Source organism: Chelonus insularis, unplaced genomic scaffold (assembly GCF_013357705.1).
Source record: "Chelonus insularis isolate UGA/USDA-ARS -01 unplaced genomic scaffold, ASM1335770v1 contig_358_pilon, whole genome shotgun sequence".
In the NCBI taxonomy this organism is placed as follows: domain Eukaryota; kingdom Metazoa; phylum Arthropoda; class Insecta; order Hymenoptera; family Braconidae; genus Chelonus; species Chelonus insularis.
The window spans coordinates 448,477-466,742 of record NW_023276522.1 but is presented as its reverse complement, the minus strand read 5'-3'; the positions used below and the strand labels follow the sequence as shown (position 1 = coordinate 466,742).

General features: G+C 26.9%; 1 protein-coding gene across 3 annotated transcripts in view; it reads right to left on the bottom strand.

Moving 5' to 3' along the window:
* Nucleotides 1-18,266, bottom strand: part of LOC118066868 (dopamine receptor 2-like) — a 59,093-nt gene that overhangs the window by 32,889 nt on the left and 7,938 nt on the right. For all 3 annotated transcript variants that reach the window (XM_035083248.1, XM_035083250.1, XM_035083249.1), the window contains one exon: nt 7,420-8,767. In XM_035083248.1, the coding sequence (XP_034939139.1) occupies nt 7,420-8,606 (1,187 nt within the window). In that variant the 5' untranslated portion in view covers nt 8,607-8,767. The remainder of the gene's footprint in view (nt 1-7,419; nt 8,768-18,266) is intronic.

The following is an 18,266-nucleotide window of genomic DNA, read 5'->3' as shown; positions in this document are numbered from 1 at the left end:
TGTTACTACAGTAGGGCGGTGTTTTGTGTCTATAATCGGACATTTGCGTTATTAGGCAACATCGTACAGTCATCCTGTTGCAGCACTGTTTTTCTTCATAAAGAGTTCAATATAAACCGAGTCAATTATTGCTGGATAATTATCTCTTATTATGCGAAATAAACAAATATCCGTAATTATGTACTCCAAACTAAAATCGGCTTAAAATTGATTATAATTAACAATATTCAATTCACTTAAAACGTGACGGACAATTGTTATCACTAAATATTTATCAAAATTTGAGTCAGTTGAAACAACAACTCCACCATAATTACCAATTTATAATGTTTTCTATCCAAATTATATTTTCAATTCGAATCATTATAAACAAATTAATAAGATTAGGGTCATTAAGTAATTATTTATGTAATGGCAATAAAGCAGTAATGGGAAAGTTTTCAACTATTGTTACCCTTATACTACCTGATTAGCAATAGTTGAAGAGTGGTAATGAATAAGTAATTGCCCTGTCAATATAAGCCTAAGAGATGTCAAGATGATGGCTTTCCATCACTGTTATCAGAAGCTAATGTTTACAATTTTCCTCGTCTGAGACTTGATTTTATCATATTAGTGGTTAATAAAAAATTAGTAATTTTTTTTTTATCTATGGTTTAAACGAGACTTGCTAATTATTTAAAAATGAGGTCAGGTTATTCGACGATTTGAATTCACGACTAGAATTCATCAATTTTATAATTTTACATCTGCAGTTCTGAGTAAATATTGAAATTTTAACTGTACAAATTATCTCGCAAATTTGCTTTGTCAGTTTTGCGCAATATTGTGCATGGAGTGTATTGTAAATAGAGTTATTAATAAAGCAAACATTAATTTCGTAGAATAACAAAACTTAAAAGTGGACTCGTAGTGAAAAATGTAGAGAAAACGTATGAACAAGAAGAAAAAAGAATTGCCTGTGTTAATAGATTTTGAGATGAAAAAAAATTCGTTATGATATGATTGATAGTTTAGAGCTTTTTTTTGTGAATCATTTACATAAGAAGTTGGATTTAAATTCACGTTAAATGTAACAATAAATTGAGAGAGAACGTGCGGATTCTAAATCGGATACATACGAGCTAAAGTTTGAATCTGGAAAATAACACTGAAATGTGGATGAAACATATATGTAGTTTAACATTGGGACAGTAAGTTTGAACAAACATTGAGTTTCCATACTGTACGAATAGGTAACGAAACCTCCAGATTACACAGTTTGGCGATTGTTTCTGTGATTTGACCCAGAATGCACAATTTATAAACTAAAATCACTGTAATGCATAAAATAAACAGTATCCTAAAAATACGAGCTTTTTGGATTTATAAATATTTTTTTCGATAATTCATCTATGAATATTGTTACAACCATCCTAAGCTTTCGTACTGTTAGATAAAATACTTTAATAAACATTTGTTCAATGTCAAATGATTCTATTTACACCTGACAATGAGTAATTAGAATTTATAATCTGTAATTGAAATATTTAACCACCGTTTTTTTATTATTTTCTAATTTAAAATTTTTAGTTTCCAAATATTTATTATTTTATACTTTGAATTTTATAATTATCAATCTAGTGGTAATCTGAGAATGGACAATTTTTTATTCTTTTTATGACAAACACTGATTAGAAGTGGTTATTGCAATGTAATAAAGGATTTTTTAACTTAAAAAGCTCAAAAAAAAATTTTTTCTATTAAAAACTCAATTTTCTATTATAAACAAAAATTTTCAATAATAATTTCAACCGGTTTATATTTTTTTTCCTACTATTAGCATGCATAATTAAAAAAAAAACATAAAAAGTAGAAATATCTGATTTTAGTCAGCCATTTTCTTATTTTATTAATAAAGTTGGAATTTGATTAGAAAGTTTGTGTTAGTTGTTTAAGTTTCATGTAAAATATCTCTTAAATAAATATATAAACTAGAATCAGAATAATGATAAAAGTAATTACCAACATCAAAATATAAAAGGTTTCATTTTCACATTATGCTCCTTATTAATAGAAAGCTTGGCTGACCGTTTGTTTTGTAAACTTTCTCTAAGTATCCTGTTACTGTTGAAAATATATTCATAAATTTAACGAGAATTATTTATGCTCACATTACATGATTTAGAAAACATTCACTTTAAATCTTATGTGGTTTAAACTACTTTTACATTATTACTTACTGATGGCAAGATATGATATGAGTAATGTAAGTTTAGAATAACTACGCTTGACGAACATGGTACGATAAAAGTTTATGGCCAATTGGTTGTCGTTAGCAACATATAGCGAAAAATTGAAATTATTACAGCATTGAAAAATAAATTTTTTTATGTATAATTAATTGTTTATAAAGATATGATTCTTATTCTTGGAGGAAGAATATTGTAGGAGCAAGGGAAGAAGGAATATTTAGTATTAAATTTCTTTAAAAAAAGCTTCTAATGACTTTTTACATATTTATTTATTTAAGTAACATTAAACATTGATTTGAGTGATAAAAATAAAAAAATCATGTTCAAGAAATAAAATCTAATTCTTTCCATACCATTAAATTTAATAACTGAGAATGAATAAAACTATTTGATTTCTTTTTAAAAAATTATCACCTTGTAGGTTTATTAAAAGCAGATTCTTGACGGTAAAATAACAGTTATTATGAATAAAAAACGTCTAAAAGATATCTGTTGAATAGAAACTTTTAAATTTCATTCTAAAAGAAGAAAAAAGTTCAATCAAAATAAATTACGTTTTTTTTTTTGCTATAAACTTGCTATCTATCTTTCTCTATCGAACTAATATTCTAGCGTAATCTCTCGTTTAATTAGTCACGAGAACAAATGTCGCCACCAATTTTCATTCTTTAGATTCTAAAAAATAGATCAATGTTAGGAGTGTTACCAGAATGCACTTAAAAGTTCGTACAAAAACTAATTATTCTACTTAAATACATAATAAAAATAATTTTTTTAGTGTACTTGAATGTAATAAATTGTTTCATTATGTCTTATAGGTTGTGAGGATTTGTCTTGGGTATTTAATTGCTATGGCAGAAGTTTAATTATGGTACAAATATTTCCTCGGAGAATTTGTTTACTTGGAGTGCTGTTATGTGAACACATTATGAAAATACGTACAGACGTTAATTGGAGGTGTTCTGTAAATTTAGTTTTAGATTACAAGAAAACAACGAGCAAACAAAGTTCTTGTTATTCTCGTTTATATTAAATGTGCTAAAGTTTCAAAGAAAAATATCGAAGAGTTAAAATATTTGCTAATTGAAGTTTTCAATTATTTGACAAAAAAAATTTTTTTTTATTAAATAAGTGTAATTACAAATCTGTTTCAATTAAACAATGAGTAATTGTGATGGTTTATTCATGTGCACTAAAAAGTCCTATAATATTTTTAGGTACTGAAAACCTTTTAGTCTTCACTCTATAAATCTCGATAGTAGGTCTAGTAGCTTGAATTTCTTTTTGAGTCTATGTGTTTCGTTACTTCTATCCAGAATCGTTGAGACCAGCCAGTTCGGATAGTAGTTGAGCCTGTCGATATATCTCGTGCTGAATAGTGCTATTTCTTCTTTGATAGTATTTATTCCAAGATCCTTGTAAATACTTTTATTCAAACCAGGAAGCATTTACAGGGAGCTTTGGATTGAAATCGTTGTATTACTTGGACTGGGCTAATGTATGCTGAGCCCCAAAGCTGGATGCCAGACGTCTATATTGGCTTGATGATAACTTTGTGAATCAGGAGTTTGTTTTCTAATGACAGCTTTGAGTGCCTGCTTCTTAATCAGTAGAGTTTTTTAAATCTAAATAATAATCTTTTATTTCTTTAGTTACCTTATAAGTAGATTTTTACTTTTTTTTTTTTAAGTTTTTTGAAGAGATTCATCTTGGACCAAAAGGTCATCTTGCTCTGGTTTTGTCTATCAGTGTGGATCACTTTTATTATTAAAAAGTTATCTAGGTATATTATTTTGCAAAAACTCTTTAAAAATATTTTTTTAAACAAATTTCAAAGTTTTTCCACTGATTTATCAATGAATATTCAACGAATTTATTTGATTTACTTTCCAACTCGGCAATTTCTTCAATAAATTGAATCAATAAAATTGTTCCATCTAGAAGAAAACTTTTTTAATATTATTAGTCAATAATATTTACACTAAGTTCAAATACTTTTGAATTTTAATGTTCTTTAATATTTATTTTATTAGAAAGTCGACAGAACTTTTATCGTTTTATCGCATTAAATTTTCTATTCATTATCAAGACGGATAGGAATTTCTTCAAAAGTAGAATAATACTTCTTTCTCAAAAGATATTCTATCATCATAATAATACTTGAGTAAACATTTTTTTTTTCAATGAGGAAATAGTAGCTGCTGGAATACTGAAATTATTTATCTTTCATTTATAATTTATGATATTTTATCACTAATGTAATTTGAATTATCAAAGGTGAGATGCAATAAGGGTACTATTTAATACATTACAGAATAATTAATTTACATCTATTATCGATAATTAAATAGTGTAACGTTGGTTTGAACCAATTAAGGAATTAATGAAATAGAAAATCATTTTACATCATATCATATTTCTATCTTTAATTAACAATTATGTGTGGAACGTCATTACTTAATTAATTATTCAATGAATTTACCAAAATACTAGAAATTAAATTCATATGAAGCAGAAAATTCTTCAGATAATTTTGAAAATTGTTTAACAATGTTTCATTTAATATTGAAGATATCGTTTTTTATATAATATATTTCCGGAAGGAATGCTCTTAAATCACTTGATCAATTGAAAAATAACTTCCTCCCTGCTGAGTTTTGGTGGAGAACATCTTTCCAAGGATTATCTTGAAAAATGCTTTTATATTACCTAGTCATCAACACCCTTATTGAGGTATGCATTAAAAGAAAGCTTTCAGTCTACGTAAATGGTCTTTTAAACTTACATAAAGTATTTTTATTCCCTTAAATGGCCTCAAGGACACTGAAATTATTCCAATGTTTGCAAAAATTATTGACGATCTTGATAAAATAATTGTCACAGAATATGATAGAAAAATTCACGATATTTTCAAGTAAAAAATTTATAATGAGCTCTAAAGAAATTATTTTCCATCAAGTTAATTGAATATTGATTTTTTTTTTAATTTAAAAGTACACTAAAAATACTAGATAAATTTTATTTTGTGAAAAATTTATACTGTCATGACCGATATCTTAAACTTGGTATTTAAATTTACTTTGGGTTGCTCAGTAAGCCAAAGTTAAACAAAGACTGGCTTGGTTTTTTGTTTGCCTAGGTTACTTAGCACCAAAAACTGGACTTCAAAGGTAAATGTGAGACGTTGTTTCTGACTAGAATCCTTAAAGAGAAATATTCTTAAATCTCATATCAAAAAAAAATTACATAAAAGAGAAACTATTAATTACAAATAAATATTTTTCCAGCAGATGTACGCAAATATTTTTTTACCTCAATTGAATATTAGTTTAAAAAAATACAAAAAAAGCTGTAGAATATTTTTACCAAAAACTATCCATCAAAAGTTTTTCAAACTAATAAAAAAGAATAAAAAAATACACCATCATAAATATCAATAAAAAAAGATTCTTTTATTGAGAGGTTTTTTTTCAATCAATATAAATAAATAATTCCAACATAAATTGTATAGATCAGATTTTTTGTAAAAATAAAAAAAAAAGACCTAAAGTCCTTTAGAATAAAATTAATATTTTTTATAAAATATATACAGTAGCTTTATGCATATTGATTAATAACTTTGAAAAACATAAAAATAAAGTTAATGCCTATTTTAGAGAAGAGTTTAGATTAAAATTATTATTAATAATATATTCTTTTAACAATGGTACGATAAAACCTGATTCTTTTATTTAAACAAACGTTTTATTTTTCAATAATCATTAATTCTAGTGTAATAAAAAAAAGATCCTAAGAAAAAATTAATCTCAATCAAAATGCCTTAAACGTAAAGAATAAAATTAAATCTCTATTAAAATTTGTGAGATAATTATCATTTCACGAATAGCACTGATGAAAGCGGAATGTTGGAAATGTATTGAAGCTACACAATAAAAGTTCTCACGTCTATTACACCCATTATAGAACTTGTCAAAATATAAAATATATTTTGAACATTACTCGCTTCATCCCCTGTTAGTTCGCTTTTATTGATTTAGTATGTTCGTTGTAGTTGTCACACTGGGGAAGTAAAGCCGTTTAACGCACTGATGTTGAGAGTAGGACAACACTTTCACAATTGATCTTTTTGTGGTTGGATCGTGATTCAAAAGAGCATAATCACGGTGTTGTCAGTATAAAGGCTTTACAAATCGTATGACATATCAAATGGAATGAAAAAGACACCAATTCGTGAGTATTAGAAGAGCTTACGAGTTAGAAAAAAAAATATGAAAGGATAAGATAAAAAGCAGACACTTGGAAAAATGGTAAAAGAAGAAAAAAAGTATTTGAAAGATAAATTGAAATATAGGAATTAGTTGAAATATTCAAGCTTTTAATAAATTCGTTTAAAAAATATTGAATTTAAAGTTAAAAAGTTTTCTAAAGTTAATCGATTTAATTGATTTATTTTGTTCATTTTGTACTTTTTGGCTTAGTAATAATTTTTTTTAGTATCAACAATGCGGAATACACTGATGAACGTATCAATAAAAATTTCATATCAGTGTATTTCGCTTGCATTCATTTGATTTATTGAATGTATTTAATTAAATTAATAGCTTGATAAAAAATGATACGATGAGCTTGATTAAAAACAAAGAAACTTAAGCCTAAGCTAATGAAAAAAAATACTGATAAAAAGTTTTTTATGAACATTAACTTTTTGCTTACTCTTCTAAGTAATTAAATATACATAATAGTTTTTACTTTTATCAATATTAACGCCCTTCTCTAATGTTCTTGACTTCATTCCAGGCAGTGGTCTATTTAATAATCAGCTTTTTTTTTGTAACTTGAAGCATATTTTTTTTCATTTTATTTAAATAAAAAGTTTGAAAACCAAAATGATTAAATAACGAAATTGCTTTTGTCCATGAAATGCAATTTTAGAGAAAAACTTCAATACGATAGCTTATTTTGTTCTTTAAAATAAAAAGATTTCACTTTGTAAAAAGTATTTGTGAAAGAAACAATTGAATTTTTTTGATAGTAAATAAAAAAAAAATGCTTGACCATCGAATTTTTTAGCGTAACTATTTTTAAAAAAGGAAGTTAGTGTTGAAAAAAGAAAAAAATATATTCACACTTCAGCATGAATAGGTGAATAAATTGGACGATAATAAACATGATAAAAGAGACTCACCGTCTAAAGTCTCGGCTCCAGCAAGCATAGATGACTGGGTTCATACCACTGTTGATCCATCCCAACCACGTAACTGCGGCGGACACCATTTCTTCATTGTAAATACATCGGGAGCAGAATCCAGATAGTAAATTTACGACGAAAAATGGGAGCCAGCAGACAATAAAAACTCCCATGACTATTCCCAAGGTCTTGGCAGCTTTTTTTTCCTTAGCAAATTTAGCTAACTTTCTAGACAACGAAAAGTTTTTACCAAGATGTTGTTTATTATTAATTCTCGCTGAAGGCATACGAGTTAGTCCATTATTATGAAGTGTAAGTGGTTCTTCCATGTCCTGAAGATCTTCAGGAGTACTTGATGCTGTTCTAAATAGTCGAGTATTGGTCGCACCACCTCGATGTATCCTTAAAGTAAGTTCTAATTCACCGGACGCCATCATAACTTGTTTTGTACCAAGTTTGAGACTACGAGTTTGAATCACAGCTGCTCGATATATCCTGTAGTAAGTGAATACCATTACAAACAATGGTAAATAAAAACTAATTGTCGACGAGAAAATAAGATAACCCAAGTGTTCAGTAAATGGACACTTGTCTTTTGGTACTTCTTCAGTTCGAACTGCTCGCCACCAAGCTATTGCCGGAAACGATATTGCGCTTGAACAGATCCAAACAATAGCTATTAAAATGGCAGCACGTCTTCTGCTCATTCTTGTTGGATAAGTGAAAGGGTCCGTAATGGCCCAATATCTATCCAAACTGATAACGCAGAGATTTAAAATGGATGCAGTAGAAAATAATACATCTAATGATCGCCATACGTCACACCAATCCATTGAAAAAAGCCATCGGTTCTCTAAAACTTCATAAATAGCACTAAAAGGCATCACCACCAGCCCCACTAGACAATCGGCAAATGCTAGTGATGTAACAAAGTAATTAGTCGCTGTGTGAAGGTATCTCTCTCTAACAACCGCGAGAATCACTAGTGTGTTGCCGAAAACTGTCGCCACTGAGAACAAAAATAACATTATTGCCAACCCAACACGGTCACTTGTTAAATCCCACAAATCAGTCGACGTCCTGTTAATAAAATAACTTGCGTTGTAAAACGTGGGATTCAAATCCAGCGCCAAAATGGACGACTCGTTCCAATTGAATAAATAGACGTCACTCTCGTTCATCATTCTAGGATTTTAGTTGATTTTGAGGTTAGAGATTCAGGTTGTCGAACCTGCTCCACCTGGTGACTGTCTCGACTGCCTTCGCATTGTCACTAGCCGAGGGAATCCCCTTTCTCTCTGTTATTACTGTTATGTAGCAAGATTAAAAGGGTTGATTCTAAAAGCTGAAACAGTTAAATTGACTTTTTTAGATGATTTAATTATTCATTATTTTTAGTGGTTTAATTTGTTGGAAATTTTTTAAATTTATTGGTATCAAGATAATATTACGTACAATGGGACTATTCAATTCATTAATCGTATTCAAGTGTTCATCGTGTCGCAATAAATTAAATACCAGTTACAATTGGAATTCACACATTTAATACACTGAATTTTCCCTGCACCAGTATCCCAACAAATCAATTCATTGAAATTAATTTGTACGACACCGTCGAGCGTAAAAAAAATAAAAGAAAAAAATCTACTTCCATTTTATCGTACACATCATTTCAACCTACATCTAAATGATACGTAGATGTGATTGTTTCACCAGGCCAATCGTTTTTAATCTACTCAAAAAATTAAATCTTTTTTTCATTAAATTTCAAGGTTAATTTATTCTTTTTGTTTTAATTTTATTCAATATATCAAAATATGATATATTATGCAAAAAAATTGTCTGATTATAATACTAAAGTTTATAAAGAAACTTAAAAATACATAAAATGGGGGAAAAAAATTTTTACAATGTCATAACACTTTTTAATGATCATAATAATTTATGTTGGTAATATAATGTTTACTAGAAGATCAAAATTTCTTTATATATAACATTCCAAAATAATTTATATGGCTGTAAAGATATTATTTATAAGTAAATTTTTTTTTTAAAAATGAAGATTTAAAAATTTTTTTTTGTTAAGTAATAATTTAATCAATTTTAATTATATTTTCAAGGTCATGAGTTAATAATAGCAATAAAACAAAGGTGAAACTAAAGACAAAATTCAATGAAAAATTTACTATCACTAAAGATTGATATAAAGTTGTAAACATTATTATGGCAGAACCGTAAAACCTTCTTTCAAAAATTCTTAATTAAACTTTAAAACATCTTAAAAGAGAAAAATACCACACGTTAGCAAAAAAACAAAACTTTTTCCCGTTTTATGACTTCGATTCTAAAAATCACTCTTTTTTACTACTTTTTAATTTACTAATCTTACATTTACTCTTTCAAAAATTTTAATAAATTTTCAATTTATCTGAAACGACATTACAACTAACAAGACTCTTCCCACAATAAACAAATTATCCAATTATTCAAACGATCCAATAATCAATAAAAAGTACTCTTGAAATTTTTTTCAAAACAATTTTAATCTTAAAGAAATAAGGCAAGACTTTTTTAAACTTACTAAAGTGAAAAGTTGTTCTTAAATAAATAAAATACTTGACGATCAATTCAAATTTTCATTTGAATAATTGAACTCAATTTTATTCCAAAGATAATTGAGTTAAACAAAACAAACATATTTCTTGGGCAAAAAAGATCTTCCTTACTACATACAAATACAAAATATATGATATAATAAAATGATAAACATATAAAAACTCTTCATTAACCCAGTTCTCTGTATAAAATCAGCGATATGGTAAGCAATTGAGACGAAAAAGTGAGTGGTGATCATGAATACAAATGAATAGAAAAGGCAAGTAAAAAGGAATTTACTAATTCACAAAAGGTGATGCTATTTTAGTGTTTTTTTTTATTGTCATCAATGCAAACAAGCAGAGTGGTGGGATATATATATTGGTAGCTTTAAAAAGAGACCGTTGGTGGTGTATAGAGATTGAAGAGAAATAAAGTGAAGTATCGAGGTATGTGGTGGTAAACACGACGTATACTCTAGTTTGAGAGTAAGCGAATAAAGTGGTATAGAAGCGAATGAGACAGCCTCTGGTCAGAGCTTCGGACAGGGTCAGGCTTTCAACCGTGATCCGGGTGAATGTTTACCGCTACTTGATCAAAGCAGATTCGATCCAGCAGGTTGTGTAGTAGCCTTCTAGAATCGTTTTACACCTGAGGCTTTACCATCTACATACCGTAATTCACACCCCATCATAAAGCTCTGTATACAACACTATTTGTGATAAATTATTCCAATTTTATTTATTTTTTTTTTCCTTTTTTCTCATTATTCAACCTATTGTGTATACATTCAATTATGTTCATTAATCAATTTATTTGAAACTAGTGAAAAAATTTGCCTTTAATTATCTTTTCATCGAATATTTTATATTTATAAAAGTACTTTTTTTTTAAAATTTAATAAACTTTCGATAGAAAAATAGATGATAAAATGTTATTTTAATTTTTACATTTTTTCATTTTATTAGAAAAGAATTTGAGTTATCTTTTATAAAGTTTTACGATAAAAATTCTGTGGTAATAAAAAATCGAAAATTCTTTCTGTTTACTTGGACGACCCAACTGGTATTCACCATTCATCATCATGGAATTTTTTTTTGATATAATATGATCATATGATAAAAAGACAAACGAAAAAATTACTTATGGAATTTCATTCCGTTCAATGAAAATGTTTTTTATTTATAATAATTGCCTTGGTAGAAAGACAATTGATTATATGACTTTTATTTGAATCAAAGATTCCAATGATGAACATTTGTTCGTGAAAAATGGAAAATATGCTACAAATATGGATTATTGAAACAATAAATAAAATAAAGACATAGTTATGTTATGAACTAGAGTGATCATTTGTATATAATTAATTGAAAGACATATAAAAAATATAAACCAAACTAAGAAGTGATTTTTTATTTCATTGAGTTCATTTCATCATGAAAGATCACTTAATAAATTATTTTAACAAAAATATTCAATAGTTTAAAACCTCCAGATTGCCAAGTGTCAAACTTTACTTCATAACTAATTAATAGGAAGTTGTTTAATTTATAATAACTTACTCCAAATTTTTAGGAATAAATTCATGAAATAAGTTGCTTTTATTTTTGAAAAAAATTTTCAGACTTCCCAAAAGCATTAATGCTGTCAACTCCATTTACCTCAATGAAAAAAACCACGTTAAAAAATTTGTAATGAATAAAACTGTTTTTTTTTATATAAAATAAAATATCGGGCTGTTAATTTTAAAAAGCTTTTTTTAATTTTCAAAACGTTAAAATAAGTGTAACATATTTTTTGCTGCCAGGAAGGGAAAAAAAATTTTGGCAATAAGTATTTCATTATTGTTAACTGGCATTTCTCCAATTAGGTATCAGTAATAAGGAAGAATTTCGAAAATTCTATCACGCAATAAATAGATAAATAAATTTAGTAAATTGTTAATTTAAATTACAATCAGTTAAGCAAACTCATTAAACTATTTCCAACAGTATATGTGAATAATGTTATATCAACTTGTGAGTAATTTACATATTCCATAGTTTCTGGACTTGATGAAAGCCATCACTTATTAAATATTTTTTCTGCTTACATCTAGGCATTTTTAACATATTGATTGATCATCACAGGCTTTAATAAATCAAGTTTTTGTATAAAAGTATTTTTTGCATGAATTTTAAATAGCATCTAATCTAACTATACCATCACAAGTATGAAATAGCAGACAAGTGTAAACAACAGTTCATTTAACTCTAACTTTGTCTAAGTTGACGTTTTAATTTCATTTAATGTAACTTCAAGTAAAGTACTAGATACTAATTTTATACAAAATTGTTAGAAGTTATAATTTATAATTTTTTTTTTATTTCTCTTTATTTGCCAAAACCCTTAGCATAAATTTCATTTTTATATTTGCAAATCTCTGACTTTAATTTTCTTTTAGTTTACAAGTTAAATTTCATAGAAACTTCAAAATACATACAGATATCGAATGTTGAGAATCAAATTAAAGAGTATATTTGTACAATTCTATATGAAAATGAATATTACCTTGAAAGCTTGATGAAAACAGAGAAAAAATTATGCACGCTTAAAAGAACAAACTCTGAGCTAATTATCCGTTTAGTTTATGTATAAAAGAAAGAATAAAAGCTACCAACTACTTCAATATTCATATTTAAATAGGAAGTGAATTAGTTTAAAAATATAAAACATTTTTTTCTTACTCTGAAATTTGGTCAAATATAATTAAAACTTGCGAATGAAATATTCTGTAGAATCTTTTTTAGTCTTTAATTAATACTTCTTTCTCCTAACATACGCTTAGTATTCTCTTTTAGTTAAATTCTTTGTAATTAGTCCTATTTTTTGTGACACAAAAAAATTGTCCTGCACAAAAAAGCTTGGCATGTAAAATGAAAAAAAAAAAAAATGAAGGTTTAATTTAATTATCAACCAGTCAGGATAATTGAGCTGTGTATATAAACTTGATATCAACTAATCATTAGAAAATGTCAAATTCTTTTTATGTGAACACTAAACTTGATAGAAATGTATGAAATTTCAGTCTATCCAATGAGCTTAAGTAAATTGAGGTAAAAGAGAGCATGAAGGAAGGTTGAATTGTGGTTATTAGACTCTTGATGCCACACAAATATCATTCCTTCATATCCTCCAAGTTCCATCTAAGTTACATGATTATCAGAAGGCAAACTTTCGATCAATATCATTCTTAAATGACCAAATTTGCATTACAATCGACTGACTTCTATATTCCAACTATCAAGAAAACTTTATTATTCCAATTAAAAATTTTCCAATCCAACTTCTTTTATTTCTAAATCATTTTTTTATTGGAAAAAACACCTTCAAATCAAGTTAGTTATTTTATCCATTAAAAGTTTTTTAAAGCATTAATTACATAAGCTTAACTTAAAAAGGATTAAATGTTTTAAATAATTAAAAATTTGAGTATTAGAAGTTTTATTGTGATGATCATTACACCTGACATTGATTAGAGGAAAGTAAATAAATCTTGAGATGAGACTACTAAAACAGATTTTATTGCATGTAAGTTGAAGTAATGAGTTCCAAGACAAACGAATGAATCAATGATGAAAGGATATTTGGTTGAATGAGTAAAAGTGGGTGAAACTAAGTTTGAATTGAAAATTGGTGAATTTTTATATGTTAATATAACCACGAGCATGTTTAGAGTTTAGCAATATTGCAAGTGACATTAGAACAGTAAACAGAACTCCCCATCTATTGAGGTTTGACATACCTACATGCTTTGAAGCCTACTGCTAAGCCTTTGAATCTAAAATCTGACATTTACAGATGTTGATATATGATTTTAACACGATGACATTGATGGTTGATTATTACTAGAAACCACTTTCATTAACATAAAGCTAAAATGTAATTATTAATTGAATATATAATACATGTTACTGAAATATAAATAGTAATTGGATTCATTGTCATCAAGATTCAAGTGCAATTATAATTAAGCTTAAATAGAACTTTTATAAATGATAAATAATTTAGTTGAAAGTTTATTTACACGATTAAGAATGATCATTATTCATTAATTTATTAATTAAGTTTTATCACTTTGAGAAGAGTTTATGATCACGTTGTTAGTTTATTTATGAACATAATTCAATTTAACTTTGCCATGATTTCAGTTGAAGAAAAATCAGTTAGAACATTCCAGCTTGGTTTCCAACCAGAAAGTGGTTTGGTTTCTCAACCTAGATTTATTGAACTTGGTTTCAAGTGGTTTTAGACTTAGTGAATCTGTTCAAGATTGTCAGTATACATGCAGGTGAATCAAAGTTGGCAATCAGAAAAATTCAGATTCATACATCAATTAATTAGCTCATACTTAAACATTTCAATTAATTTTAATTTTTGATTGAGTTTATTTGAGTCAATATATTTATTTATATCAAATAAATAAATTTATTTATCTGGAATTAATTTTTGCGTTCATCCAACATTATTTTCAATCTAAAAATTTCATAAACAAATCTCATTTAATGTGATAAAAAATTATATTACCTGAGAAGAAAGTTTATTCCTGAAAAATCATTTTTTTTCTGTTTATGGAGTTGATAATAACATAAAAGTATATGTATTCTATACATAAAAATCAGTAAGAGAGGGAAGAATTTACGGTTTTATCGGACACGTACATTGTAAAAAAAATATAAAAGTTATAAAATTTTTATGTTCTAGGTTGAGATGGATATTTACATTACAAGAACTATAAAATTATACAGCTGTGAATTCAGGGATTATAACATTGCCAACTACTAAGATCAAATTGCCTAGTATCGATATTGTTTTATTACATCATTTATGTCAATAATACTCCTTTGAGTTGAAACAGTCACTGGCGGAAATATATACTGTCAACATGCAGTTTTCTTGAACAAGTGTCAAAGACAAGAGAGCTTTAAAGGATATATTCCTACATGTATCTCACATACTCAATGTTAACTTGACTTATTTCCGAAGGATATTCTTTAAAAGATTAATTTCCTTTCTCTGCTACACTTTAGTACCAATCAACGAAAACCAGAGAACGGAATTATCGTAAAAGGAAATTTTGGTTATAGAGATTATTCTAAAAAATAATATCAGGGTGGAATACATTTACCTTAATTCAACTTGACTATAAAAAAAAAATCAAAGCGTCTTTGAAATTCAATCGAAACAAGAAAATCCAGTACCGACAACTGTATCTAAAATTCAGGATCAAAGAGATTGTGATCCACCCGTGAATCATAAATTGAAATTAGACTTGTAAATTTTTTAAAACTTTTTTGAATTAAAAGTCGTTATGAACATACTGTGTACTTATTTGAAAATTGGTTGTTGTAATATATATGATGTACTTGAATTACGATCTACCTATAGGTATTTGTATTTCTAAAAAAGGTCCTTTTTCATAAAGTTTTCTACTCTACTGAATTTATGCTTGTTTTAAAAATTTTCTAATAATATTTTACTGTGAGTCGTAAGAACTGTTATCACACTAGAACTGTCATCAAGAGGAAAATTTTTTTTTTTATATTCACGAAGCAGACAAAAGTGATGATTGAGGTGGTTTTGTTAATTAGAAAAAATTAATCCAAGATTACTTGAACTCTTAAATGATAGAGTTAAGTTAAGAACGTTGAACTTAATATAAAAATATTTTATTTTTACTGTTCTCAACAACCAATTTACACTTGGGAAATTTCAGACGAAAAGCAATAAATAACTCTTTTAGAGAAAATTCTAGCCTTGGTACTTCTACCAGATTAAACGTTCTCCAACGATTCGTTCTCTACAGTTATAGACTATCAGAGTCCAAAGATCGATGTTGAATTTGGTTACTAATAAATCAACTAAAACACAAAAATACATATATCATCAATGATTTACAACTATTCAGATGCTTTTATTTTTACTGAAAATTATTCCAAGGATAATTTAGCTTCAATTACTCCAAAGAATCGGATCTACTTGAGAAATCAGAGAATTTTATTACTTCCACACTGAACAAAAATAAGATTTAGTAGATTCAACTAAATTCTGTAGTTGAAAAAATTCAGTCAATTGAACTAAATTTAGTTTGAATGATGAAAAAAAAAAGTTGAAAAAAAACGAATATTAATTATAATATAATTAAATAAACGATTCCAGATACAATAGCCTTTCAACTAAATTTTTTAATTAGATTAACTAGGAATATTAGTTTGCAATATTCAGCTCCAAATTTTAGTTGATCCAACTAATTTTCGTTTCCAATGCGAGATATATATATATATATATTAATTTTCAATGACCCATTATTTTTATTATTAAAAAAATTTTTACAACCGAATATAAAAGTTTTTATTGCATTTCAACAGTATTTTTTGTTTTACAATTTTTTACATCTTTCCTATGTGCCGAAGTATCTTTTAAAATATTTTGAAACGAAAGCTAATCAACATGAAAATATAAAATTTATTATTATTAAGATTTTTATAAAAATAAATAGAAACAAACCCTAGTTACTATAATTATTAAATGTAAATATTTTTCTCAAAGCTTTTCTTTGATCCTCTCAAACTCAAGTACGTGAAAATTGAATCGATACCAGCTTCTTCGTGGATAAATATTTTATTATCCGAAATAAAAACAAAAAAAAAAAATATACATGATATAGACATAAATAAAAAAAAATACCTTCAAGTGAAGGATAAATTCATATCTGCAATATTTCAACACTTTTAAAGTGTGAAACTTCCAACGATTTTCAAGCTTGAAAAGGTATAAAGGAGAGTAGTATAACTGTATATATACAGTCAACTACCGGAGTCTTATAAATTAATGATAAAAGAGAGAAATGAAAAGCTACGGTAAGGAGATAAAACAGTAGGAATGAAGAAAAAAAGCAAATAATATATTGAGGAATAAATAAAAATAAGAAAAGTGAAAAAAAAAATTGTGTGGAGAGTGAATTTTTCAACCACTATATAAAGTTAACTACAATTACATTACATTGAGAAAAATAGTCTGGTAATTCATTAGATTCTTTTTGAAAATAAGGCAATTATTCTCTCAATTATGTTTAAGGCTATTATCGATTTATCGACTATTGTTTTGGCATTAGTATATCAAACAATGTGTTATTGATTGAACCATTTCCTATTTCTATTGAATTGTAAAGTTATACAACTGTTGACTGTCAAAACAGATCAACAGGATATTTTACTTAACTTTATGGGAATGTGAAAGAATAAAATTCGTGTAGATAAAATCGATAATGTTTTTTAAAGAAGAATATGTTATCGATGTTTCTTTTACATATACATATATTTAATGTCAAGGATATATATATATATATGGATGAATATAAAAATAAAAATAGTAAACAGATGACGTGGAATAGTTTATACGTGAGTGAAATGTCTACATTTAACATTTAAGGTCAGAATGGCAAGAGTGCGGAGTATTTATGGTTTTTATTGAGGCAAATTAAGTGCTATTTACGGGACTATGTAGACTTGCTTATTATTGGACTGGATAATAGATAAAGTTTCAATCATCTTTGTGTGACAGAGAGACAGAGATGGAAATAAGAAGAGTGAGGGTTGATGATTGCAACAGGGGATAGAAGAGAAAAGTACGAGAGACTATCGAGACACGCTCGACCGATATTCGATATACAAGGGTGATATTGAACTTGTCTTTCATAGATTATTTACTCCAATCCCTTATGTACCATCTCTTCTCTTTGTCTTTCGTTAACTTTTAATTCATTCAACTTAAGATTGAGTTTAGGAGTTCCTTTCAGTTGAATACTTGGAAAATATTAATATTTTGTATCTTAAAAATTGTCAAATACTTTTATTGATGATCATTTTTAATTTGATATTAGGAAGTTATTTTAGAAATTCTTAATTTTGTCATATCTTTAGACTGTAAATCTAAATTGTGTTACAGTAAGCATACCTGCACGTGTTTAATATTAAACTCTGTAAACAAACTATAGATTTCAACACACCTTGAAGTGTGTTAAAAATAATTACAAGGTTCTATAATTTGTGTATAGAAATTTAACATTAAACACACTCGAAGTGTGTTATTTTACTATACCTTAGATTTACAGTGTGATATTTTTAATGTTCTAAAAAACGAACGATGTATGATCGAAATATTTTTTTTCAGCTTATCAGCTAAATATAAATAAATATATTTATAAAATG